Here is a 25,954-nt window from a genome sequence, read left to right on the forward strand (position 1 = left end):
AAGTTCAAAATCGCAGGTGCTCGTCGCCAAATCCAAGTCAACATTTGCTTCATACCACGGTTGGCAAATTGGCTACCCCGACAATTTCTTCAAATTTACCAAAACGCCCTTCATCGACCGGTCCAGTTGTCCTTTAGTTTCAGGTCACCAGTACGGAGAGACAGGAACAGCGGTAAAACCAGCGACAGTAACTCAGTGGTGGTAAACAGTCCATAGGTAATAGTAACCCGACATGTCATAGTAAGAGACATGATGGGATGTGCAAAACATCATAGTACATGCATGCATCCGAATGTCATGTCATACATGGATATGTAAGATCAAGAAAGAATTTACTTTGGCCTTTTTTTTTTTAGGTTTGTACATTCCAACAAACAAAGCAAAATCCTTTTTCTCCTTTTTTTCTTTTTTTATATATAAGCTTAGCATTTTGTTGGAAGCCATTATATATTTGATTTTACTTATTTAGGTCGATGTGAAGCAGATCCTCTTGGGTCTCTCTCTCTCTTTTCCCTCTCTCGGATAATCACTGTGAAACAGTGGTAGAAAAAGAAAAAAAAAAAGAAAAGAAGGAAAAGGAAAAAGAATTACAGACACTGTAAGAAATGAAAAATCTTGCCTTTTTTTGACTATCTTACTTTGTTTTGCTGTTATTTATTTCCATTTCGTTTTCTCCGTAGTGATCTCGAGGTGGGTTTGTAGTTTTGTTCGTCATCAATGGAGATGATTGTAGCTTTAGCTTAGCTTCCAAAAAGATTCATCATTTTTATATTCCCAACATTTCAAAACTCGATTTTTTTATTTTTTTATTTTTCTCTTTTTTTTTTTTATGTTTGGGATTATAAATTTCAGGGCTTTTTGTTGATCAGTTGATAAAAAAAAGGTAGCTTTTTTTTTAGGAATAATCATCAGGCCATGGCGGTTGTTGAGAATGCTTCGAATCAAGATGCGGCTGCAGCAGCAGTAGCATCAAACGATCAGGATCAGTCAAAGCAAAACCATGTTCGGTCAAGGATCGATCCGAGCTTACACCAGAACGATCAGGGGTTGTACAACAAGATCGGTGGTCCCCTTCATCGATCTAACGGCGGGGATTTGCAGAGGAGCAATGGTGGTGGTGGGGGTGAAGTTGGGGATAGCTTCAAGAGAGATATGAGAGAGTTGCAGGAACTGTTCTCTAAACTTAACCCCATGGCTGAAGAGTTCGTGCCTCATTCACTTGCTAACCATGGACTCAATGGAGGGTTTTACACTGACAACTCTTTTTTGCATGACAACAATAACATCACAAGGAATGGCCATGCTAATGGCAATGGTGCTGGTAGACGGGTATGCTACCAAAACCCCATTTTTTGATTGATTGCTTTGTTTAATAGTAAGCGAGGATTATTAGTCATGTTGGTGGGGTTCTTCTTATAGTTTTTTTTGGGGTTTCAAAAATTCACTGGGTAATAACTTAAAACTGATTTATCTGAGTTTGTGACGTACTCCCTGCCATCCAATATCCCAAGTTGGTGTTTGGATGTGCAGTAACTATGCCATTTCTCTGCTTGCTCCAAAATGCAGTAAAAGGAAAGGCAAAGGAGAACAAAGGTTTTTATTCTTATGTTAGGATGTTTGGTTGTCACGGGAACAATTGGAGGAAACCTGATTATTTTATATGGTTGAGTGGGGATTAATTTCTATGTGCATTTTAAACAATATGAAATTTAAAATTCCAAATTTAGCAATCTCTAGTTTACCTCATCTCAATTGTGGAAAAGAGCATCATCTGTTCATTGATGGTTGTCTTTCTCAGAAGAAAAATTTCAGTCAAGGGAAACGGAGAATGAACAGCAGGACAAGTATGGCCCAGAGGGAAGAGATTATCCGTAGGACTGTCTATGTTTCTGATATTGACCAACAGGTATACATTCAGCATTTTGCACTTTGTTTAGTATTCCACAATCAATTCTGCAATTTCTGTTTTAACATCTCTTTGGTATGTAGATTCATGTAGTCTTTTGCTTGTTGGGATGTAGGTCACTGAAGAGCAGCTTGCAGGTTTATTTGTGAGTTGTGGGCAGGTGATATTGTTTTCATTGCTTATCTTGATGGTTATCATCAAAACAAAGTCTGAGTGAAGTTCTTTCCTTATATAGGTGGTTGACTGCCGCATATGTGGTGATCCTAATTCTGTACTACGTTTTGCCTTTATTGAGTTCACTGATGAAGGTGATGTTCAACTATGGTCTTTGGTGCATAGTTTAGGGAGATTATCTAACTATAAAATGTGATATTTACTTGCTTTTTACTGTTTGATGGTTTGGCTGTGCAGAAGGTGCACGGGCTGCTCTGAATCTGGCAGGGACTATGCTTGGATTCTACCCAGTTAGGGTGTTGCCTTCCAAAACAGCTATAGCACCAGTTAACCCAACATTTTTGCCGAGGGTGAGGCTCATTGTGGCAATTTATCATACTGGAACTTGTTGATATGTTGTAGTCTTTGATGCATTTTTTATTTCCTTCACCTATTCAGCCTGTTAAATATCTGTTATTTTGATTTCAGAATGAAGATGAACGCCAGATGTGTGCAAGAACTATCTACTGTACAAACATTGACAAGAAGGTGAGAAGCTTTTCGCATTTTGGCAATGTTCATTATGAATAGTGATCCTGATTGCAGAGTAAGGACCCTTTACAAGAATTGTATGATTTTGCGCTCTGCAGGTTACTCAAACTGATGTTAAACTCTTTTTTGAAACAGTCTGTGGGGAGGTATGTTATTCCATTAACTCAAGAGTCATGTTTCTTCTGTTTATTACATCAAAAACCTGTTTAGGGATGCATTTAAAGGGACATCTTGTCTAATGTAGGTATACCGCCTGAGGTTGCTGGGGGACTATCACCATTCAACTCGCATTGCTTTTGTTGAGTTTGTAATGGTAATTGTTTCTTCCTCTTCATTCATGTACATTTTTGAACATGGCTGAACAAGTTTTCTCTGGTTTCTGAAGGGTTTGATGAGGTAAATGGGGGCTTTTCACATCTTCGCATGACTTACTTTTAGATAGGTTTAGGCTAGCCACTGAGTATGAGGTTTGTGTCGACTCTAGGATATTGGGTTTTGTGATTGTTTTCTAAGCTTACATTTTGTCAAAAAGTTCAAGTGCATTTGGTAGGAAGGACGGAGGAAAGGAAAGGCAAGGTAGTGAAAAGTAAAGACTGTTCCATTGATATCCATCTTGGGGATTTATTGTTAAAGTTCAGAGAGGAGATGCTTAAAAATTTCAGTGGTGTTTTGGGACATCTATTTCTCCTGAAATTTTTCCTAAATTGAAAAGAAGCTTGAGGCTCTAAGAATGTTCAATGGAGACACTGATGGAAGCAGATTCGAGCAGCTTTTCTTGTTCAAATTCACCTTGGAGTTGCTCAAAGTAGTACCAACAATCAGGAAAACCAAATTGATTTGTTAGCTTCCTGTCAACAATCGTATCTCAACTGCTTGTTGGAAATATAACATGCAATTCACAAACTATGACAGGATTCTTACATTGTTTATCATTTCATCCGCTAGTAGTCTTTTGGTCTCATGTAGGAAATTGAAAACAACATTGCATTAGAACTATTGGCATGGTCTCTTGGATTACCCTGATTTTCTAATTTGCTAATGATGGTTAAGAGAACAATGTTAACATGAAACATTGCTACTACCTGATGGTCTGTAGAAGATATGGTGCTTCTTTTTCTGATTCATTTTTTCCGTATTTTCCTCTCTCTGCATTACCTTAATAAATTGAAAGGCTATCAACTTGAGCTATTTTTTGAAGTGTGCAACTAGTTGCTAGGCAAGCTAATCTTCTGTGCCAAACTAGTTTGGTGTTTCATTTTCTGTACCTATTCTTGAGCAGATGTCTCGTAACTGCTCCATTTCCGTCCTGACAAAATTAAAGGCTCTCGTTGAAGGAGATTAAGCATAACTCATTGATTGCGTAAAAGGATTTAGAGATCTATAAAACTTTAGTTGGCTAAATGACATTATTTATCACTAAATCAAGCACGCCAGCTGCATGGATTTGGAATTTTCATATCAGTTGGATTCTATTTGGCTGAAAAATTGTAGGCTTACCTTTTCTGGCTTTATCAGTTAGCCTTGACAATCATTGCTCACAAGTTGCATAACAATAGGCTTAATTAAAATTGTTATTTCTATATTTGATCACTACGTGAAATAGTCTACATGTGATATAAACTACTGATAATATGAAACTATTGAGATAGATTTTACAGTTTGTTAAGACTCCAAGCAAGTAAATTTCCATATGATGCATGTTTCTTTAAGTTGATTTCCATGTGGTGTTCTGTCTATTAGGGGTGAACTTTTGTTTATGTCCATTTTCAGCAGACCCTATGTACAGTTTGGATTATGTCTTTTAGGGCCCGCCAAATATTTCCAATATTAATTATGGATCTCTTGCCATCCTTGGATAAAGGCCTTATTAAATCTTCAGTTAGTGATAGCACAATGGTGTAAGGTGGGGTCAGGTTGTGTGCCATATGCACCTGAAACTTTAGAAGAATGTATTCTTCTCTTGTACGGAGAACTTGCTTATCAATAATTGTAGTCTTCACTCTAATGCTTCCTTAACGGTTGATGATGCAAAGATTGGCCATTCAGAGCTGTGGTTTAGTTTGCACTGTTTAAAGCCCAGAGGGAAGTAACCTTAAATGATAGGATTCACCTGTTGTATTCTAGTATGGTAGATTTTGTAGCAGTTGCATGTATGCTTGTTAGCATATCAATTTTTTTTGTTTGTAAATAGAGTGATTATTTGCTTAATACTGTAAAATGTGAATAATTGAATAATTGAGGTGGACTTGCTTGCACAGATAAGCTAAAGAGTAGTTTTGATCAAAAAATGATGTGTTGTTACTATTGAAGGAACTATGTATGGTGGTTTGGATCAGGACAACAAGATTGTTTGCCTCTGGTTACTGAACCTACATTGGCTTATCTGAGATGTTATCCAAGTTTTTGAAATGAGTTTAAAGTTTGCAAGTGATATGTAGCTCCCTTTTCGTCATCTCAAGATTGGGTTGCTTCAGTTTACATGAATGAATGAATGAATTTTTAATCTTCTCTTGTTCACATGCAGGCTGAAAGTGCGATTGCTGCTCTCAACTGTAGTGGTGTGGTTCTGGGGTCATTGCCCATAAGGTCGGATTCCTGGTTTTTTCATCATTTCCGGAAATGTTGTCATAATTTCTCTCCAAAGAGTGATTTAAGTATTTATGAAAATTGTCTTTAAGTCAACCTCGGTTGTTGTGTATGATCAGGGTAAGCCCATCAAAGACCCCAGTTCGGCCACGTGCTCCTCGCATTCCCATGCACTGAATCATCTTGGCGCTCCGAACTGATTTTAGTACCAGTTTATATATATTTAAAATACATACACACACCCATGTAAAGATGTTTCCCATGTTGATGGTCTGCCTGTTCTATATATATTGTCATCCTCTGCTGCTATGCCCGGGATCATTGTTACTATAGGAGTCATCTTTTGTTTATCCTTGCAACTTGCAATACATAGAGTTGGATGGAACTTCGAGGCTTTGAAAGATGTTATGCATTATTGCTCACTAATGTGGATTGGGTCTGTCCCAAAATTAAACTTCTCTTTGCACTTTTTGGTAATTAAAGGCTATATGACTGATGAAGTGGTTCTTTAGTACTTTTGGGTGTTTGGTACTCTGCAAGCTTTGGCTAGATGACTAGTGGAGATGGCTGCTCTATCAACTTTCCCCCCTTCCCCCTTTAGTCTTAAACTTGTGTATATGATAGGATTTTTTGGACCAGCATTAATTCAAGCTAGGTTGACCTTAATACTGTATTTTTGTGACATTACATGGTATGTCCATGAAATCACATAAGTATCTCTGCTTAAGGCAAAGTCATTTCCTTGTGAATAAATACATGGTTACACCGTGGAACCTGTTATGTGATAGCTATTTGGTTTCAGAATGAAAAAGCAAGGAATGCGAGCTTGCTTGGTGAAAATTTGGAATTGCCTGCTGATGGGGGTAAGTTGTTGGAGAAAGGGATTCTAGAGAATTTAAGTCTTAGCTTTTATTTTTAAGATGATTGCTCTGTATATTATTTTCATTGATCATTTGCCAAGGAAAGTTTTCCCTATATTGAGTTTCTACTAATGCGCTGCAGCAAATGTATCAGGATATCTAAGCTCTCTTTGGAATGTTGTAAATTGTAACGTCAATTTCCCATGTTAAACTCCGTGATTTTTTTCTTTTTGGGTACACGGGTTAAGCAGGTCCAGCCAAACTTCCTATCTGATCTTGTCAAGTATACACCCATTAATTCATTGAGAAGAATCAGAAGAACGATTAGAATAAGCTTACCATGTAATCATGCGATCTACAGAGTAACGTGCATGAAATTTCTTCGCTTCAAGGTGCACAGGATATGACTGGCACGTAAGTTTGTTAAGAGAACTAAAAAGATAAACATGTAATTGTAGTGGTGAACAACTATATTATTGCATGGCTGATTTATTTTAGTGGTGAACAACTATATTATTGCATAAGGGTTTCCATTATACAAGATAAACATGTAATTGTTGCAAGCACGCTGTGAGTGATTTCCGAAACAGAGGTTGCCATGTCCAACGGATGCCAGCATTCTGTGAAAAAGCTTAGAGGTGCAAAAGGCATCTAAGTGACTTCCCGTCAATTAGCAGTTGAAAGGCTTCGTTTATCTTCTCGAAGGGAAGCTCATGCGTGATAAACTCGTCTAGGTTTAGGGTCTGGAATCAAATTCCAAAACAGATCTCAGTTGCATTGGACTTAGAGAGAGTAAAGTCTATACAAAGAAAGTAGCCGGGTTTGAGTAACTTACCCCACACATGCATTGTTTGGCAAACTTTGGTAGCTGGGTTTTGCCTTTGAAGCCTCCAAAGATCGATCCTATGATTTGACGCCCATTGAACAACTCCATTGGATGCAGAGGCAGCAACATTGGGCTTGGATGAATTCCCAATAGTACAGTCAGTCCCCATCCCTGCATATCCAAAGTGATGCTCTTGAAATCCATTCACATACAGTCTTGTATGGAAGATTTGATTGAAGTTATTAAAAGGAGGGGGAGAAGTTGATTCCTTCTTTTTATAGAAATGGAAACTGGCAAACCCGAGGCAGACAGTAATAGAAAAGGCCGTACCGTATGGGTGGACAAAAATGCCTCGCGGAGAACTTCAAGGTTTCCCGCACACTCAAAGCTGTAGTCTACACCTCCATCAGTCATAGCCCCAATTCTCTGCATTGACCAGTTTCTTTAATATCATTATACTTGGAACTTAATTTTGAGTACAAGAAGTCCTCAGTTCTATCTTTGGTTGCAGCTCACTAACCTCGTGCACCGGCACTCCTAGATCCTTTGGGTTAATGAATTCTGTAATTCCCACGGCTTTGCCTTCTCGCACATATACCAATGGACCAACAACATTACAAACCTTGCAATATAATCTACTATTAAGCTTAATTACGATGATAATGCACAGCCATGGGCAGTGGCTTAAGTTGGATTTTTCTAATTTCATAGTGAAGGAAAATGAACCAGTTGTTTTAATCTGAATTTTGGAATCAACAGTTAACAAAGACTCCCAACATATTATCCTGTCATTGGATTTTGGATAGGACTTTGGGGTCATGTCTTCGCATGTACAAGGGTCTCCCCTGCTTTGACATGAAATGAAACAAACTTTTTTTTTTTTCCATTCTTCTGAGTTGCTTCGAGCAGTAATGTCTCCACAGCAACTGAACCAGAGGTTTTTTATGCAGTACAGCCAAATACTATTTAATATTACTGGGGAAAAGTACCTTTGGCAAATTTGTTAGGGTTGATATCAACACCTATTATTTTTGATGCTCCTCTTGCTCTCGCTCCTTCAGCTACCTGGTTAATTCCAATTTTCAATTTAGTATATCAGATCCGTTTACTTCAGCACATGGGATGACAAAGAAGTAATTGCAAGGCGGAACAATATAATAATGCACAGGACGTCAATACTATGATTTTCTTAAAAAGGCTGCAATAAGATTTTGTTTAGGTTATTAAAAGGTGGACATGTACTTCATATGCCAAGCAAAACAGAGTTGTGCCCATATCTATTTGATTTTTTCCAGCTTATCCGGTCTATGGTGCATTGCATGGTCTTAAAATATTAAATATCAGAAACGTGTAAAAACTGTATTACTAGTAAAACACGAAAGCGTCAAAAGTAATCGTGGAACATTGAATGGTTTGAATTCAATGGTCCAGAGCGGTCCCAAAAAACTGTATTGGTAAAATACGTAAGCAAGCTTCATTTTCGGGGTCTGTGAAATAGACTTACAGCGAGTCCCACGGCACCCAAACCAAAGATTGCCACGGTTGATCCGGGTTGCAAGTTGGCTACATTCCAAGCAGCTCCAACTCCTTGATCAGGTAAGAAAATCGTACATGTTCAGACAAATTTATAGTCAGAATCGTTTAAGAGAATAAAAAAGAGGCAAGATTTTTCGGTATTTACCGGTGGAGACGCCGCAACTCAAGAGGCTCATTGTCTCAAGGGGGGCCTCAAAATCGATCTTGACAACACAGGCAGAATCAAGAACAGTGTACTCGCTGAAAGTGGAGGTGTTGAGAAAGTGAAATATGGGATTCCCATCCTTGGTTGAAAACCTTGTCTTGCCATCATTTACCATCACGCTTTTCAATGGATTCACTCCAAACCTTTGGCAGAGATTAGTTTTCTCATTTCTGCAGCAGATGCACTTGCCACATTGTCCTTGGAAGACAGGAATGACATGGTCACCCTTTTTCATGTCTTCAACACCTTCACCAACGCTCTCAACGATTCTGGAACAGATTCATTCATCATATTAGTAATCTGCTTCAGCTTTCTAAGTATTTTCTAATGAATGCTTTCACCTGAAAATTAAAATGGAATATTGCCAAAAGCTGGAAATAAAAATGATTAACTTCTTGTCACATACCCTGAAGCTTCATGGCCTAGAATTCGAGGATATGCTCTCTGAGCTTCATTCTTTAAAATATAACCGCAATGGTCAGACAGAGTTGTCACAGAAACTAATGAACTAAGAGGAAATCAAGAGTTAAAAACAATTGATTATTGGGTTTACCTCGCCTTTCCAAGCACTGAGATCCGTGTGACAGATTGAAGTGAAGAGGATTTTGACCCTGACCTCCATCTGTTGAGGGGGAGCGACTTGAACGTCTTCCATGACAAGAGGCTGTCCAGGACCCCATGCTACAGCAGCTACAACCAGGGAAGTCCATCAATCTTAGAGAACAACACAATCAAGGATTAGTCATAAGAGAAATACAGAAACTCAGTCTGTTACCTTTGCAAGTGATGACTTTCCCTGTTGTGTCAGCCGACTCAAACGAGCTTTCAAAAGATTTATGGTAACCAACATCCATTTTCCTCTAAATGAAACGGCGGATATTGCGTCAAGCTTGTATCAAACACTTTCTCAGTGTGTCTTTGATGAGAGTTCTCCGATGAACTTGACCGCACGGTTTTGTGATGGTTTGCAACTTGCAAGGATATGGCTATAGACCTAGACTTGGAGAGGGCGGGTGCTTGAAGCTTCTTTCAAGCGTGATATATGTAGAGCTCAGAGTATTTTATCAATCTCACATGGGCGAAATGATTAAAAAAAGAGAATATATGCAAGGAAATTCCTAATCGGTGCTTATTGTTTATTTAATCAAAAGGCATTTCAATAGTTAAGGAATTCAGTATAGTGAACAATTAAACTGGTGGAAAGGAAAAGGGAATAGGGGTACTCAAAGTCAACATCATTTTAAAAGGACAAAAAGGGGTAGTAAGATATTACTTGGCAAAAAAACAAAAATGGAGTTTTAAAGTCGTTAGATGTTATTGTCCAAAAAAAATAAATTGGAACAGGGTATTTCAATATGGTAGAGATTCTAGCCATCAGGGAGGCGTTCTTTCTATTTTCAGAGTCGCTGGGGCAAATTCTTGCAGCCTCACGGTGGAGAGTGACTCACGAAATGCAATTAAGTGGGTAACTGTACCTTGTGAGGCTCTTTGAAGATTTAGAAAATGGTTGTTACATATAGAGGCCTTTAAGAAAAAGGTCAAAGATTGGAGAGTTTGTCGCATCCTAAGGGAAGGAAACCAAGAGGCCGACGCCTTGGCCAAAGAGGGTGTCAAATGTCAACAGGGATGAAGACCTTTCAGAGATCTGTTGTATTGAAAGAGTTGTGTTAATGGCAGACAGCTACTAGTGATAATAATGAATGCATGGAAGCCGCTCAGAGCCAGCAGGTTCATGTGAGACACCTGTGGTAGGACCGGGTTGGCACTAACTCATGAAAAGGTCGTCTGCTGGTGATAAGATTTTTGGTCATGGAATTATGCTGTGTTTTCTTTTGTTTTTTAATGGTAGGCTACATGTTCTGGTGATTGTATTGAGGCCAGGATCTACGTTGTACGGATGTATTGTGTCAAAGGCGCACACGGTTGCCATGAGATGCCAATAGGAAAAGGGGTTATCTTGATCTCACATGCAACAAATTATGAAAAGTGGGGTTTCTGTTGTAAAGGTCCTATGTGACGACAATGAGTCCAATGTTTGTGTCAACTAGCACATAATGGTAGTTTTTTTGTAAAGCTGATATAGATGAAATGAATTTACCTTTCAAAAACAAAAATATAATTAATTAAGAAGAGCTTACTTTCACAATTTGAGACTAGAGACTAGAAGAAATGGGACAAGGAAGGCTTGATAGAAGGATTGCAGGCTGGGCAAAACCCTACAAGTTGGCCCCTACCCCTATTCGCCATAACCCAAGCCTGGCATGAGTTAATTTCCCCGGGCTTAGAAGTTAGATCAATATCATGGAAGATTGCTTAACTGAACTAATTGCCGATGCAGTAGCCGAAAGCCATACGCAACAGAAGCATTCACGCTGAGAGACGACAAATTTCTTTTGATCTATTTGAACAAAATTTCCAATTTCCATCGTCCAAAGAAAACTACCAAGTTGTTATCTTGTGGTGAGCGGTCCCCAGCGCGTTCATCACATTCATGAGCAACCAAATTCCAGTTCCCTGCTTCATACTAGTCTAGTACCCTTCTTCGCTGACCTTTGGCTCTTAAGTCGGTCTCTTGTTTTTTATTTTTTCCTCTAGGGGCAAAAATAAGAATTTCTATGAGGATTGAGGCCAGAAAGCAACCCTCATTATTGAGTTCATATAACAAACTTACCATTAATTAATAACTCAACGTCAAGAAGGTATCAATTGGATAGATTTTTTCAATTTTGGAAAATTATAATCAGAATAATTTAAAATTCAGATGCATATGAACGATTTTCAAAAGAAATTCTTTATGCTGTATAATTAAATCCCTTAATATTGATTCTTTTCTTTTTTGGGAGGGAGTCAATGATATGGTCCTCCTTAACCAAAGAAGTCGCTATCTCTATCTTCGCGTGATCTCACCTGCTTGCTGGAACACGACAGTTTCAAGTCTGTGTCAGCTTTCAACCTTAAAACGATCATAAGGTCAAGATCGTCATCTTGGAGTTTTGTCAAACGCGTGGGCCGCCAGCCAGAAGCTGAGATGTGCTGGGTGTTCCAGGGCATAATGGGACCTCTCTATCATTGCTACAAATGAAACAAATACCCTTTATCAAAAAAAAAGAAAAGAAAAAGAAAAACACATATATCTTCGGATCATAATCCCTTCATCAAAAAAACGACTGGCCCTTGGCTCCTAGCCTACATAGCTACGAATTCTCCCATACGTACAAGAGATTATATGAATTCTCTCACCGCTATTTTTATGGTATATAATGTGCATTAATTATCAATAGTTCCTTCCAAATGCTACATAAAGAGACTATATTTGATATATTGGTCATGTATATCTTTTATGCACAATCAAGTCACTAAAAATATGTTATCTCATTAATAAGATCAAATTAAATATTTTTAAAAATTTAATAATAAAGATAAAATATTCTTATTCTTTTTAAGTTTGGATCGAAGTAACACATAAATTTATTAATTTTTTAAATAAACATTTCATCTAAAAAAAATATTTTTCGTTAGATACTTAAATTCAATCGTTAGTCAATTATTAGCATTTTCGTCAATTTACTTACGTAGTAAGAATAAAAAAAATAATTTTATCCTTTAATTAAATTTTCTAATTATTATTATATAATTTTATTATTTTTATTATTAATTAAAAAAAAATCCCCAATTTGGGGAACACCGGAGCTCCCCAGTGGAGCACTGGTGCTCCCCTCCCTTGGGAGCACAAGACGATGCTCCTCTTTCTACTCTTTTATTTTTTTACTTTTAAAAATATAATAATATTTTTAAAATTAATAAAAAATATTTTAATATTTTTATAATTTTTGTTAACGGTATTTATATTCTTGAGACCGAATGTTCAGTTTAACAACTAATATATTTATGTGTAATTATGATTAAAAATTAAAAATATCTCATTATTTTACTCTAATAATAAAAAATACTTTTTAAATATTAATTAATAAAAATATTTTTTTTTTTTTACCACGGTTTCCTCCCTCCCACCTTTTCTTCCTTGTCATTGTTCTCTTTTTATCTCTTCTTGGTCCTCCTCCTCGTGTTGTCCTGCTGGTACAAGGAATTGGTGCCACATAAACTTTTCATGGTCTGCTCATGTGTTTTCAAAATCTCGCTCTGGATCATGTGTTTTCAAAATCTCGCATTTCCAGAGCCATTGGCCTTGAAATTGTTTCAGATGTCTGGATATATTTAAAAGCCCAGGTCACATTGGGTTGACATTTTAATAGCAATAAAAATTCATTCAATCTTTCATAAAAAAAAAAAAAGATCTGTTTTTGTAAGCTCTAAATCTATTTGATTGGGTCACTGGGTTTGAACAAGGAGTCTCCACTCGTTTTTGCAAAGGCATCTACAACCATTGAGGATAGTTTTTTGTAATGCCCTGTGAAAGCAGTACAACTCCAGCTTTTTAAAAAACCAAAAACGAAAAGTTAAACGAAAACAAAGATTTAGAAGAAAAGGAGGGAGAGAGAAATGTGGGAAAAAAAAAAGATTTTGATTTATTGTTATTATTTTTGAAGAGCTGAATTTATTCACAATTGAGACAAAGAAGCAGATCCAACAATAATTTGATAATTTATAAAAAATAAAAAATAAAAATTATCAATACATCAAACATAATTCTTCATAAAAATTACTCTGCCAAATAAAAGGAAAATAACTAGGTTTTATTGCATTTTGTACTCTAAAGGAAAAACCAACTTGGGTTTGCGAGGCCAACCCCAAGGCTTTAGGGTGGACCTAAATTGGCCCCAATTTGAGGGGAAGGGAAGGCTCACTAGCCAGGAAATCAGGCTAATTAATATTTAGTTGATTTAAATAATTACTTCAATAAACAAACGTAACTTTTGCTCGCCAGCACTGTATCGTTTTATTACTTCATCCTTCTTTTTAATTGTATTTATTGAAACTTAACTAATTTGAATAAATCCTTCTTCTAATCTTTACTTATTCCAAGTCCAAATGTTTCCAATAAATAATTAACCATATTCATTCAATAGGGAAATGTCAAGAAACGCTGCGGTCAATCATTTATGCAAGAAAGATTCAAAAAAAAAAAAAGTGGAAAATGATTCGAGGCAAAGCCCTTTCTTGAACGCCCTGATTCGTTCAGAAAAGTTTATTTTCGTATGGAGTTACTCTGACGCATGAGAGCCTGACATGCATGAGTACGTCAATACATTTTTAAGGCCAACTTTTTTCCTAGATTTTTCAACAAAGGGGAATATAATTATCTTGTCATATATTTGACATATTGTTACAAACAAATTTAATTATCTCTTTAGTCTTTGCAAAATAAAACTCAAGTAAAGTTTTATCTTATCCAGATGAATCATGCATTTTGAAATTAGATTAGTTTTGAGCCGTCGAGTTTAGGCCTAGCCTTAGGCTTATCCTCGTCATGTTTATCATTTACAATTTTCATAAGCTTTGAGTTCTCCCATCAGGGAAAGCTGACAACTATTACATAGAAAGGCGCAACAGACCAACGCCTTTCATTTACAATCCCTTAATCAAAACTGTGAAGCAATCACTTCACTTGTTCTCTTAAAACTTCTCACATCTCTCTATAACTAATAAACAGTATACCGGCTTTCATCTCTTTATTTTTAAATGCCTTTCCATTCGGGTTCCTCAACCAATCATGGGCAATTGTTTGCCTTCCCGTGATGTATCCGAGGGAGAAGTATGCTCTGAAGAGAAAGCTATGATCAAGCCTGGAAAGGTTTCAAGTCCTCCGGAAACGGATAGCCAGAGTACTACTACAGATTGCAAAAGGCACATGGGCCCTGCCATCACATCTGCTTATCCACAGGACTCTACGAATGGCGGCAGTAAGAAAATCAGACTGCTTGTAACAAAGCAAGAGCTTCGAGAATTGCTTTCCAAGCGGATGTCAGTAGAAGAAATGCTTGCGGGAGTCCACAGAGAAGGACGGTATAAAATCGATTTTTGTACAAGGTGGCAACCATTGCTTGAAACCATCCCCGAGGGAAGTGAGTAACACTTTCTGTTCCCTTCACTGTCGACCTGGTAAGTTGCTGTCAATACATGTATAGTTCCCTTCTTACGATAAATTTGAAACCCTCTTCTTCCCAGTTATATATAGAAGGATCGTAGGAGTAATAAAAACTTGAATTTTTCTTTGTTTGCCTGGAAATGTACGTGCAAGGCATTCCATCTGCAAGGCTGGGCTTCTGGTAATGGATCATTCATTGATTTTAATGTGTATAATGGGTTGAATAAATAATCTAATGATCCACATATTCTACGGTTATACCTGATTTATTTTTGTTTTATGGGTTGATATACTCTTATTGAGTAGATTAATATAAGTCCATTCGTGTGTAAATATTAAATTACTAGTTTCCATAATGGGAAGGCCAGTTGGACATAATATTTAACTAGATTAGACACCTTTTTCACTTTAAGCCCTAATTTAGATTAATTTGTGGCATTAAGAGCCGGCCTCTTGTCCTGGATAAAAAAGAGAAATGGGAAGACCCCCAATTTTGTGGTAGTTCGTCTGACCCTCTTATAAAATATTTGTACTAGATACTCTCCAATATTCAGGTACGTGTTTGATTTATATTTATTTAATGTTCTAAATACCCAACATAAAGTATTTGGATCTGACGTTATGCTAATGGGTTTGCCATGCTGTATTAGCTTTGATAATGGCAGATGCCTTTTCATTGGTTTAAGATTTATTTCCTCTCTTACTCTCTGTTTGTGCCCAGCTTCTTTATCAACCACTTTCTGACAACGAACAAAAAGAACTATAAAAAACAAATTATTCATGATAGGATCCCTAATAAAGTGAATTGCATCTGAACATGATAATGGAAAAAAAGTCAAAGTTCATGCTTAATTTATTGTCAGTTTGAAGGGGAAGAAATAAGTTTGTTGGATTGGTAACGATCAAAGCTCGCTAACCATTAGAAACCAAGAAAGATTGCGGCCAAATTGCAAGTGGCAAATGCCCAAAAACACCACATAGAAGTAGTGGAGTGCGACAGTACGCCCAATGGCTCTTCCCAGAAATTCCGTGGTCTCCCACTATCCTCTGTTCCTTGCTGGAACTTTGCCATTATTTTTTTGTCTCTTCCGAAGTTCCCTAGTCATTTCCTGATTAAATTTGCACTGAAGGCCATCAATTGCATTTATAAACCCTTCACACTGACAAAACTTCAATGTTTATGATGGACAAGTACCCTAAGTAATTTATACAGTAAGGTGCCCAACAATAAAAAGTTATTTGTCCAATCCTGCTAGTTCCTTTGGGCTGTTGAAAGTTGATAATGTTATAATTAACCCCGCAGATTGGATGTGATTCTGTCTCTTTCAAATTTACTTTAAGTTCCAAAGCTGTCAAGTTAAGGGACGAAATTTTTGTAAAGAGAAAGTGATAAAGAAGCTTGAATGGACTGGTCTCGTTCATTGACCATGGCTTTTTGCTTCCCTGTAAATTATTAACTGCGCCATTTCCCATTTATATCCAATTTGATCTATAGGATTCTCCTGCTTCATGGGTCCCAAAGAATCGAAGAGTTGGCTCAGCAGCGCCTTTTTTATTCCCAGGAGCTGCTGGTGATGTGATTAGGCATGGTTTATTGCCCATGTTACTATACCAAACACTAATAAAAAACTCATCTCTTTCCGTGTATGAATAGTTGGACCACTCAAAATAAACATTTGATGTGGATTAGTAACAAGAATGCACCTACTGATAATGGTCGCATTTCTTTTCTCTTTTCTTTATGCTTTTTTGGATGTGTATTATCAACGGTAGGATTGAGGAAGCTCTAAAGAAGAATCCCACCGACGATATATTGTCTTTCCCTCCAGAACTTTCCCTCCTTTTAATACTCCTCCATATCTCAATTACAAGGAGGAGGAGAAAAAGAAGAAATACTACTCTGAGGATGGGAAACTGCCTGTTTGGAGGCTTGGGAGAAGCTGATGGTGTGATCAAAGTCATAACTTCAAGCGGTGGAGTCATGGAGTTTTCTGCTCCAATAACAGCAGGAAGCATCACAGATGAATTCCCAGGGCACGCCATTTTTCGAAGCCATGATCTCTTCTGGAAACCACTCTTTCAGCATGAAGAACTCCTCCCTGGAAAATCATACTATCTTCTTCCGCTTAACGGCAAAGACACTTCAGGTAATAGCGGCCAGATTGTCCGAGAAGGCCATGTCAGGTCGAACAGCATCCCAGCATCGCTCGTTGCTCCTTACAGGATGTCCTGTGATTATCAGGGGACTCTGAAGAGGTCCCATACTGATGTTTTCTCCAGGTACAACAAGCCTGCAGGATTTTGGAAAGTGAAGCTAGTAATCAGCCCGGAACAGCTGTTGGAAATTTTGTCTCAAGAAGCTCGTACTCAAGAATTGATTGAGAGTGTCAGGACAGTCGCCAAGTGTGGAAGTGGGGTCTCAACTTCTGTTGGATTTTCAGATCAATGGAGTCTGTCAAGCAGTAGGAACGCTTCCTCAAACAAAGATGGCTTGTTGTTAGACATCTAGAATAACAGCTTCTTACAAATTTTCCCCCCATTTTATTTTTCCTTGTTTTGACATTAGACAATGTAAACAATTGAAATAGTAGTATGAACATGTCATTTGGTGTATTGATTTGATCTTTTCCTTTGTTTTGGTTGGGGTTGATGTTGTCCCTGTTTAATGCTCAAATTTATAGGTTTCTGGACAGTACATCGATTACTCATTTTCGCAAGTAAGCCATTTTGGTCCTAAGACGCAAGTAATGCGTTCAATATCCCTTTTCCTTGTTCAGCTAATGCCTAATATTAACCTAAATTCGAACGTTTCCTGGGGTATCAAATATGAAATCAGTATTTCGATCAAATAAAGTTGTGGCAAACGAAGATCCTAAACTTGACCTGTTTCGCCCCTTCCTCAAAGATAATGATTTTACATTACATCGTTTCTTTTATATATATATATTGTTTTATTAGTGATTTTTTTAAAAAAATAATTCAATTTAAAGATATATACCAATTACCAAGTTGATTATCATCTTTTCACTTTATTTAATTATTTCAGAAAATTTTATGACTTTTGGTTTTGTTCAAAAATTGAATAGCTATGCTGCAATTTAAGACTTCCAAATTTGAATTTGTAGATTCATAGAAAGAAAATTACACGAAAGAATGACAATAATATTTGCCTCCTTAGAAACTTAAAAAAGGGAGGCTACAACAGAAACTATAATGCAAAATAGATGCATGTGATGGCAGTTCTACATAATATATATAAAACTGCAGATATTGAAATTTTTTTGGATTAACGAGAATAATCATATTTATTAATACTAAAAAAATTTATGAATCTTTTTCTTAATTCTAATAGTAGGAAATAATTTATAGATTATATTACAAAATTTTATTCATATATCACTGAAACATTTTGATTATTTTTTGTAGATAATTAACTTTACATTTAAAAACATTTATATTTTATATATAATTATGATTTAAAACTAAATAAAATATATAAGTTCTAAAGTATTAAACTTGAAAGGGTATTTAAGCATTTGGCTTACTGATTGATATATGATTTTTATTTTTAAAAAGTAGAGTTTAAATTCTTATTTTTTTAATTATAAAAAAAAAACACTTGAAAGGGTTTTCCAAATAGACGGATGTTGGGCCAGGTTGAGGCTCAGCGTTAAGATGGAGGATGGTACTCGGACAGTTTTGATTTTCACAAGTTTGGGCTGCTTGCTGCATAAGTCGGGAAAACTCCAAATGCTGACCCAAGCTTTTGAAACATGATCAATGCCTAACTTATTTTGTCCTATGTAGTTAATGGGCTTTGGACAGTATCAAGGTGCTTGAAATTCCTTTGCATATATATGGGGCTAGAACAAAACTCGAAACTCAAAGGGCCACAGCATGGTTGCCATGTTCAGGCCCAGATCCAGCATCATTAATTGAAGTTGTCACTTTCCTAATCACTTTGACAACACGGGCGTCACATTGAGCAACAAAATTACATGTAGCAATTCCTGTTTTTCCCACCCCTAGAAGGTCTTGGTTCTGATTGAGTGATAATTAAAGTGATTGGGTGCAATTTGAACTTGACCAAAACATTATTGGTACATAATTTCTACACCTGCTTCCCATTACTCCATTTTATTACAAACATTGAATGCCATTTAATTTAAACCCATCTCAGAAGTTCATGAATGGACCAACAGGGAATTGGCATATTAGTCGGTTCATCGAAACCCTTGATTTTTTCACCGCATATCATTGATACGTACTCTTTTTAACAATACAAACAATTCAATTAAGGAGAGCAATTGCTAGTCAAGCAATGCTATTTCATAAATGGTGTGAAAACGTTATCATGATTGAGTTTGAGCTTATCCTTCCATGACTCGAAAATGACCTACGTCGTCACGTCGAGCTCTTCCATTAGTTGGTTAATCAGGGTGAAAAATCACTAGGATTTATTTTAATTACAATGACCATGACACTGATGATATATATATATTTTTTATTGAAGCTAACCACCATGCTACCTTTCAACACAACCTTCACTTCTCGAGGGACCATCAAAGTTTACTTTAATTTTCTTTCTTCTTTCTTTTTTTTTTTTTCATTATCTATGGTGGGGCAATGGGGGCGATCGACCAATTTGGAGAGGAAATCCAAATTTTTCAACAATGGCAGCGCTATCTGAACAAACTCTAATAGTTTCAAAATGGGAGCCACCGGATGAAGTTTCCCTTTCGTCGTTGAAATAAAAAAAACTAAAGAATTGCTTAACGTTCAGAAAAGTTCAAACAAATTTATCGAAATTAATTTAACACATGAAAAAGCATTTAGATTTCTCTACACCCTCTACGTTTCTTGTCTCTCATCGGAATCTTTCTTTCTTTCTCTTGATTGTACAATATTTGGTCACTTCATGCATGTATCAATATGTACGATATGAAAAGCCATGCATGTTCTAAATTGTCTTCATTCAAAAGTGAAATGATTTATTATTATTAGGCAAAGAAAAAAAGAGGAATATCTGGCCAGCCTGAGGGCTCACTTGAAATGATTTACATCAAAGTAGGCTTGCTTTCCTATATAAATATATATATATATATATATATATAGAGAGAGAGAGAGAGAGAGAGAGAGAGAGTAGTTATCTCTAATTAGAACTATGCACTGTNATATATATATATATATATATATAGAGAGAGAGAGAGAGAGAGAGAGAGAGAGAGAGAGTTATTATCTCTAATTAGAACTATGCACTGTGCCTATATTATGCAGGTTAGCATCTCTAGCTAATTGCATTAAAATTTGTAGCCCAAGCCCCCAAGCAATATTACACATGCATGTCATGCAAATTTGCTTGATCTTACATTATAACAAACATACCATCGCTAGCTAGCTCAAGCCTTCTAGAAATTTTAATTAGAAAAAGGCACTCCAAAATAGAAGTATCATGTTTAAAAAGTTAATTGTTTGCCACCTTTAACGTGTGCGCCCACCAACCCTCATTTCAACATCCTGTCGAGGTGCCAATTGATTATTAATTACTTGCATTGAATAAATCATATATGGTTAACTTCCACATTATCTTTCAACAAAGCAGAGCTATCGAATCTTGTAGGCGAAAATTGAACGAGAGGTAAATGATTGCTTCAAACAAATAATTTGCCATCTTGATGGTCATCATAAGCTTATAACTACTGCACAAGTGATCAACGGTATTCCTTTGATGATATCTCCCTTCTTGCCAAATTCAAGGCTGGGGTTTCTGGGTTTGAACCTACAGAGAAAATGGGTGGAAAAGAACCAATACACGCTTGCATGTTTGTAGCTATGAATGTCTGTACAAATAGGCTCCAGAAAAAAGAAAAAATTAAAAATAAGATTGACAACTCAACTCAACTAAATTTCACATCTAAATATAGATGATGTTTAGTTTTGTTCCCTCTAATCCATACATCATACTTTCTATAAAGATGTTTAAAGATCATATCTTTTTTTCTTCTTTTTAATTAATTACTTTCAGTTCATTTGATTTTTTATTTGTACCTCCGCGTCTGCTATTGGGATTAAATCACTTCATCAATTATAAATATGCATCATTGTTTTATTTGATCCTCGTCAAATTGAAGGTTTCATCATCTATTGCTCAAAAGCTTCATTAATATCTCTCTTGACTTGTACAATTCAATTAATTGAGTTTCTCTCTTAACCATAAGGTCATTAAAAGCTAATTATGGTTGGGCTGTCCAATATAGAAAATGATTGGAACTGATACTCCCCAAGAGGAAAAAGTATGAAGCTTTTCATTAAAAATAAATGTACTGAAAGTTGGAAGAATTCAATTGTGGTTTGTAATGTAAAAGGGAAGCTCAATCAAAGCTGCTAGGCCCGGCCAAGATTGATTGACGAAGCCTCGACTTACAAAATTTTAATTAACAAGGTAAACAATATTATACGATATTAATTTGAATACAAAATAAATATCGAATATGAATATATATATATATATATATTTGATAAATCATCAGGCTTTTATATTTATTATTATTTTTATTTTACTCAACCAACCAAGATATAATTTTAAAAGAAAACCCTGCTGGTACACTGTACCGTTATATCCAGCAACTAACGAGGGCCCCTAGGGGTACCCCAGTAACAGTAAATAAGGCTTAAGCACCCATAAAACAATAACAATTTACAGACAGGAACCCGAACCCGAACCCGAACCCACAACAGATACAGCCTGAAACAAAGCATCTATCCTCTACACTGGAGATCATAAACATAAAAGCATTAAGACCAAAGTATCAAGCTGTTACCACCAAGCAGAAAACATGGAGTTTTTATATACATGTCTAGGAGATATGTGTTGACTACGAATATTTCAAGAAAAATAAAAAGTTAAAACAACAGAGTTGAGATCGGTGCAATATATGTTGTAGCTGAACGTGTAGCATGTCCCATCCCTTTATGCATAAACTTGTTTGTCCAAATAAGTCAGAGATTGGAATTTGTCCAAAGGGGACGTTGCCGGTTCCTACATCACGTCAATAAACCTAGGTTTCCAATTATGCAAACATGGCCGAAATTTTGGTACTAACCCTGTTGGATTAGTCTTTGCCAGCTCTTTTCAATGAGTATTTTGCCGAATTGGTTAATTGTTAATCTTGCATCGCCTTCATAGGAAACTTCAACGTTCTCGTTCACATTGCTTGGAATTTATAGTAACCTGTCAGAGTCTAATTTGTCATTGGAGTAATGGATTACTTACAACTTCACTTACAGACTAATGTTAAGGGGGCAATCACAAATTGTAATAAGCATATCTAATTGATCATGTTCATTCATGTAGTATTTTACAAGTTGCTTTTATGCATGTGTGAAATACATAAATGAAAAGGATTTACTACACGCATGGCACATGGATGTGATTGCTCAAACTCAATGAGTCTTCGTCAATTAGAGAACAGAGAGTTCCTCTAAAATTTTGCAAAAGGTATTATGTGTAATTTTACAAGATTAGAATCTTTCCACATATACAAAAGCCAGTTTAACATATTAATATGTCATCCCCTGTCAATAACATAACTCCTACCGGGCATTCATTGGTTTATTACCCATAAGGATAGGAACAAGTAATATGGCATCACAGATATTCTCTTACCCTTGCCACAAACTGAAGAAGAGATTGCCAACTGTTTTATGTTCATGCTCAGTCAGGAAAACACAGGGGAGCCTTATGAACAGTTATCAATTTCTTTGATCATTCCGTGATGATGACTGAAGTGATGTCGATCAATATTCTTTTATGGTAGAAAATTAATATTGTAATTCAAGAGCGCGATAGGCGGAAGGAAAAGAGAGAAAGCAAAAGGTAAGATTTTGACATTCTTCTGGGTTCCACCTGATTTCTAGAACAATTCCAGGCCAGTGTCTCCAGCCATGTGAAAATACATATATACACAACAGAACCATAAAAAACAAGTTGGCAAAAAGACCCATCGTGGCCCGTTTAATAGTGAAAGCAGGCAGTATATACCCCAAAGGCCAAGGCGTTTTGTTCTCTCATCATATGTTTTTCATAAAAAGGGTCCCCCATTAGTCTATAATCCTCACCTGTAAATAAATGATTCAATAATAATTGCTCTATCAATGCTACTTTTGTGTAAAGCAGCTTTATCAAGATTCTGCTTAGCAAAAAAATTCGCTGTTTAATTTAAGAAGCTTTCGGGAAATGGAGTGGTGGTTGCTGTTAAATCATCTTTAATCAAAACTTTTGGTTGGTAAAAATGGGGCCTTAATTATATGCTTGCTTGCCTGCTAGCTGTGAACTTTCCCCTAACTGGTGCTGTATTTTCCTCAAAGCCATGCTAGATGTTACTTCTGGAAAGCAAAAAAAAAAATTCTTCTGTGTCTTATTAGAAGACTAACTTGTTAAAGAGTCTCTAAGAGCAGAGATTTTCTTGTTTTTCACGTGCACCCAACTGAAAGTAAGCACTGAGCAGTTTAAGCCTAGCTTGAGTTTTTGTTAACCTTTCCTTGTGTAATTGGTTTTTGATAATTTGAAGTGTTCATGATGATGAATTATAGATTGATCATCTGCAACTCTAGCTATTGACTCTAAGGAGGTTGAAGAATAATTAGTTTTCTAATCTCTAACATCTATTTAAAGAAGGTGAAGCAAGTAAAACATTCATATAAAAGTAGTTAATGATAGTTGAGGAATGAATTTTAGTTTCTACCCCATGGGAAAATTTCTATGAATTATATAAGAAAAAAGTTAAAAGTGTAAGTCTGGGTTGCTAAATCTGCTAAATAATCTAAGCGCCAAACATGCCCTATAAGTCGGTATGCCTTGAAGGTAGGTTCAAACCCAGTTGGGCTGCTGCTGCTATGATCGGTTTAATGCTTGGTTGCAGAATCTCTTTCTCCATTTGCATATTGTAATTAAAAAAACCTGAAAATCGCGTGCCCATTTATTTATGTAAATAAGAATACTTAGATGTATTGTAACATCATTCACTTGATTGTTCTTCAATGCTCAACATGCCATCAAACTAATTAATCTTTTTCTAGCAGTCAGACAACTTTTTTTTCTTTTCTTTTGGAAAATAAATTAACAGTTTTAGTTGCAATCTTTAAATCATTATCCTAAATTTAACAGGCAAATCGTAGTAGCGGCCTTAATTACAAGTTCTTTATTAAAATAGCAAATAATTTTACATTCAAGACTCTTTAACATAGAAACAGCTCATCACTCTGGTGTTTATGGAGGTCATTAAAGGCAATTAAAAGAAAAGAAAGACTCCCACAATATTGTTACGAAGAAATTTTAATTAATTTGAATGCTTTTCCTTAGTAATGGCATCTCCCACGCAAAGTCCCTACCGAAGGTGAAGTTATTTTTTTATATATATATATATACAATAGATTCTAGAACACACATGCATATCCGGCAAAAAATACTTTACTTGTGTAAAGTTATAAGGGAACTTTGTCTTGTACACTTTTTTTGTCTAGGATGTTCACTTGACGATGTGACAAGCATAACCCCCCGACGTCATTGAAAACCACATGTCATCACCAAGACTTCAACAAATGTTAAAACTCTGTTGTTGATTCGTAATCACAAGATTCCACCTAGTAAAATAGTATGCTAATTTTACTTGTACTGTATTATGCTTGATTTTGAAAGTGCCATGCCACTTGATTCATCGAGTCAAATCTTTTCTGATGATAATAAAATCAAAGATTTCAAAATTAATTTAACCACTAAAAACAAAAGAAAAGAAGAAAGCTAAATTTCCACATGCAGTAGAAATTGAGAGAATATTAATGATATGGGGAGAGTCATATTCTTTATTTTAGTCTAGTCGTTGAGTAAAAAATAATCATATACTGTACTCGTTTATAATTTTAAATTGAAACTAGTTTAACTAGAAACTGGTGATGACAGGGTGTGTGTTTTCAGTCTTAGCCAAAAAGTGAGAAGAATAGTCTCATAGCTTGAAGAGTACAATGCTATCGAATAAAAATTCATTTTAGTGCATCTTTGTACAGCCTGATGTAAATCTTCCACCATCTACTTATGATTTTACCAAATTAAAGTTAATGACTCTTCCTGATTTTTGTAGCATCTGGATTTTTTTTTTCAGGTGCCTTGCTTTGGGAGGATTCACTCTGTTCTGGCTTTGGGTCGACTAGGAAGGAGCAGCCTTTGTTTTTTCTGGTGCCTAGCTTTCCATGTGGGTGCTGACAAAATCCTTGTGGGCAGCTACGAAGTATTGTATAATTGTATAGTTCAGACTCTTTAAGTTGTGTCTATGTCAAAAGGAGTCTTTTATCACTGAAGTTTAAGACTCTTAATGGCATTCCAGCCTTTCTCTAAATAAAATACCAATTTTTTTTTAAAAAAATAATGACTCAATTTATGTCAGCTACAATCATTCATGGGTAACCAAAGGTTTTACCTATTACAATTTTCAATTACATATAGCTCAACTACTAGAATTTAATACAGTAGCAGAATTCTACAAATCGGTACTGGGATATACCCTACAGAAACAAGAACAGCGTTTGGACAAAAGAGGAAATAAAAAGAAATTAAATTAGGAAGCTACTAACTTAGATATTATTGCGTCAGAAGAAGACCATAATTGACAAAAGCATAAGCATGGGGTTCCTACTTCCTAAAACTTAAGATTGCTTCTCATGCAAACTTCAACATCACCTACCAGGATTTTGCCTTACAGAATCATTTGGTCTCTGATGGTATATATCATAAATCGTCCTAATCATCACATTCTTTCTCTGATCTAATTGTATGAATATATATATATGCATAAAAAATTAATTAGGCCGCCCTGCCGTCACAATACACGTCATTTACAACCACAACGACAGGGGAAGATTTGTCAACTTTGGTCGTAAAAGAAAAAAGAAGAAAGAAGATAGCTAATATCATATAAATGGAATGCAGTCAGTAGTATAGCGTAGATTAATATTAATTAATGTAAATTTCAACCTCACCCAACCTACAACGAGAAGATGGAAGGTGATAAGGAGAGATGAGATGTCGAGTGCAGGTTAGTATAAAGTGGTTGTTACATCAATTGTCGGCCAAAATCATTATTAGCCATGGAATTTAGAGGAGTAACGATCATGATTAGGGCTAAGACACTAACACCCCCTCATCAGTCATAACAGAATATGTGTAGTGCTACCGTTATGAAAGAGAGAGAGAGAGAGAGAGAGAGAGAGAGAGAGAGAGAGAGATCGATTG

The 25,954-nt window shown here is 36.1% G+C and overlaps 3 protein-coding genes across 3 annotated transcripts; 2 read left to right on the forward strand and 1 right to left on the reverse strand.

Moving 5' to 3' along the window:
* LOC18605953 (polyadenylate-binding protein-interacting protein 11) lies at positions 433-5,924 on the forward strand. The gene is made up of 11 exons (XM_007039295.2): positions 433-598; positions 900-1,329; positions 1,799-1,906; positions 2,022-2,066; positions 2,142-2,214; positions 2,318-2,430; positions 2,549-2,608; positions 2,710-2,757; positions 2,856-2,924; positions 5,136-5,197; positions 5,317-5,924. The coding sequence occupies exons 2-11, from the start codon at positions 916-918 to the stop codon at positions 5,372-5,374; spliced, it is 1,050 nt and encodes a 349-aa protein (XP_007039357.1). The 5' UTR covers positions 433-598; positions 900-915; the 3' UTR covers positions 5,375-5,924.
* LOC18605954 (alcohol dehydrogenase-like 4) lies at positions 6,407-9,790 on the reverse strand. Its single transcript, XM_007039300.2, has 10 exons — positions 9,400-9,790; positions 9,178-9,314; positions 9,031-9,080; positions 8,565-8,893; positions 8,388-8,470; positions 7,873-7,948; positions 7,404-7,465; positions 7,214-7,309; positions 6,893-7,054; positions 6,407-6,800 (listed from the first exon to the last, which is right to left on the reverse strand). Exons 1-10 carry the CDS (start codon positions 9,476-9,478, stop codon positions 6,690-6,692), a joined length of 1,185 nt encoding a protein of 394 aa, XP_007039362.2. The 5' UTR covers positions 9,479-9,790; the 3' UTR covers positions 6,407-6,689.
* LOC18605955 lies at positions 16,437-17,365 on the forward strand. Its single transcript, XM_018116939.1, has one exon. The coding sequence runs from the start codon at positions 16,577-16,579 to the stop codon at positions 17,177-17,179; it is 603 nt and encodes a 200-aa protein (XP_017972428.1). The 5' UTR covers positions 16,437-16,576; the 3' UTR covers positions 17,180-17,365.

This window comes from Theobroma cacao, chromosome 3 (genome assembly GCF_000208745.1).
Source record: "Theobroma cacao cultivar B97-61/B2 chromosome 3, Criollo_cocoa_genome_V2, whole genome shotgun sequence".
NCBI classification, from domain to species: Eukaryota; Viridiplantae; Streptophyta; class Magnoliopsida; order Malvales; family Malvaceae; genus Theobroma; species Theobroma cacao.

Bases quoted from the DNA above. Each gene is read 5' to 3' on its own strand.
- LOC18605953 (XM_007039295.2), top strand. From the start codon at position 916: ATGGCGGTTGTTGAGAATGCTTCGAATCAAGATGCGGCTGCAGCAGCA. The intron at 1,907-2,021 runs GTATACATTCAG...GTTGGGATGTAG, and splicing joins TTTCTGATATTGACCAACAG to GTCACTGAAGAGCAGCTTGC. The intron at 2,925-5,135 runs GTAATTGTTTCT...GTTCACATGCAG, and splicing joins CTTTTGTTGAGTTTGTAATG to GCTGAAAGTGCGATTGCTGC.
- LOC18605954 (XM_007039300.2), bottom strand. From the start codon at position 9,478: ATGGATGTTGGTTACCATAAATCTTTTGAAAGCTCGTTTGAGTCGGCT. The intron at 8,894-9,030 runs GTATGTGACAAG...AATCTGTTCCAG, and splicing joins CTAGGCCATGAAGCTTCAGG to AATCGTTGAGAGCGTTGGTG. The intron at 7,466-7,872 runs GTACTTTTCCCC...ATGTGCGAGAAG, and splicing joins CCCTAACAAATTTGCCAAAG to GCAAAGCCGTGGGAATTACA.
- LOC18605955 (XM_018116939.1), top strand. From the start codon at position 16,577: ATGGGAAACTGCCTGTTTGGAGGCTTGGGAGAAGCTGATGGTGTGATC.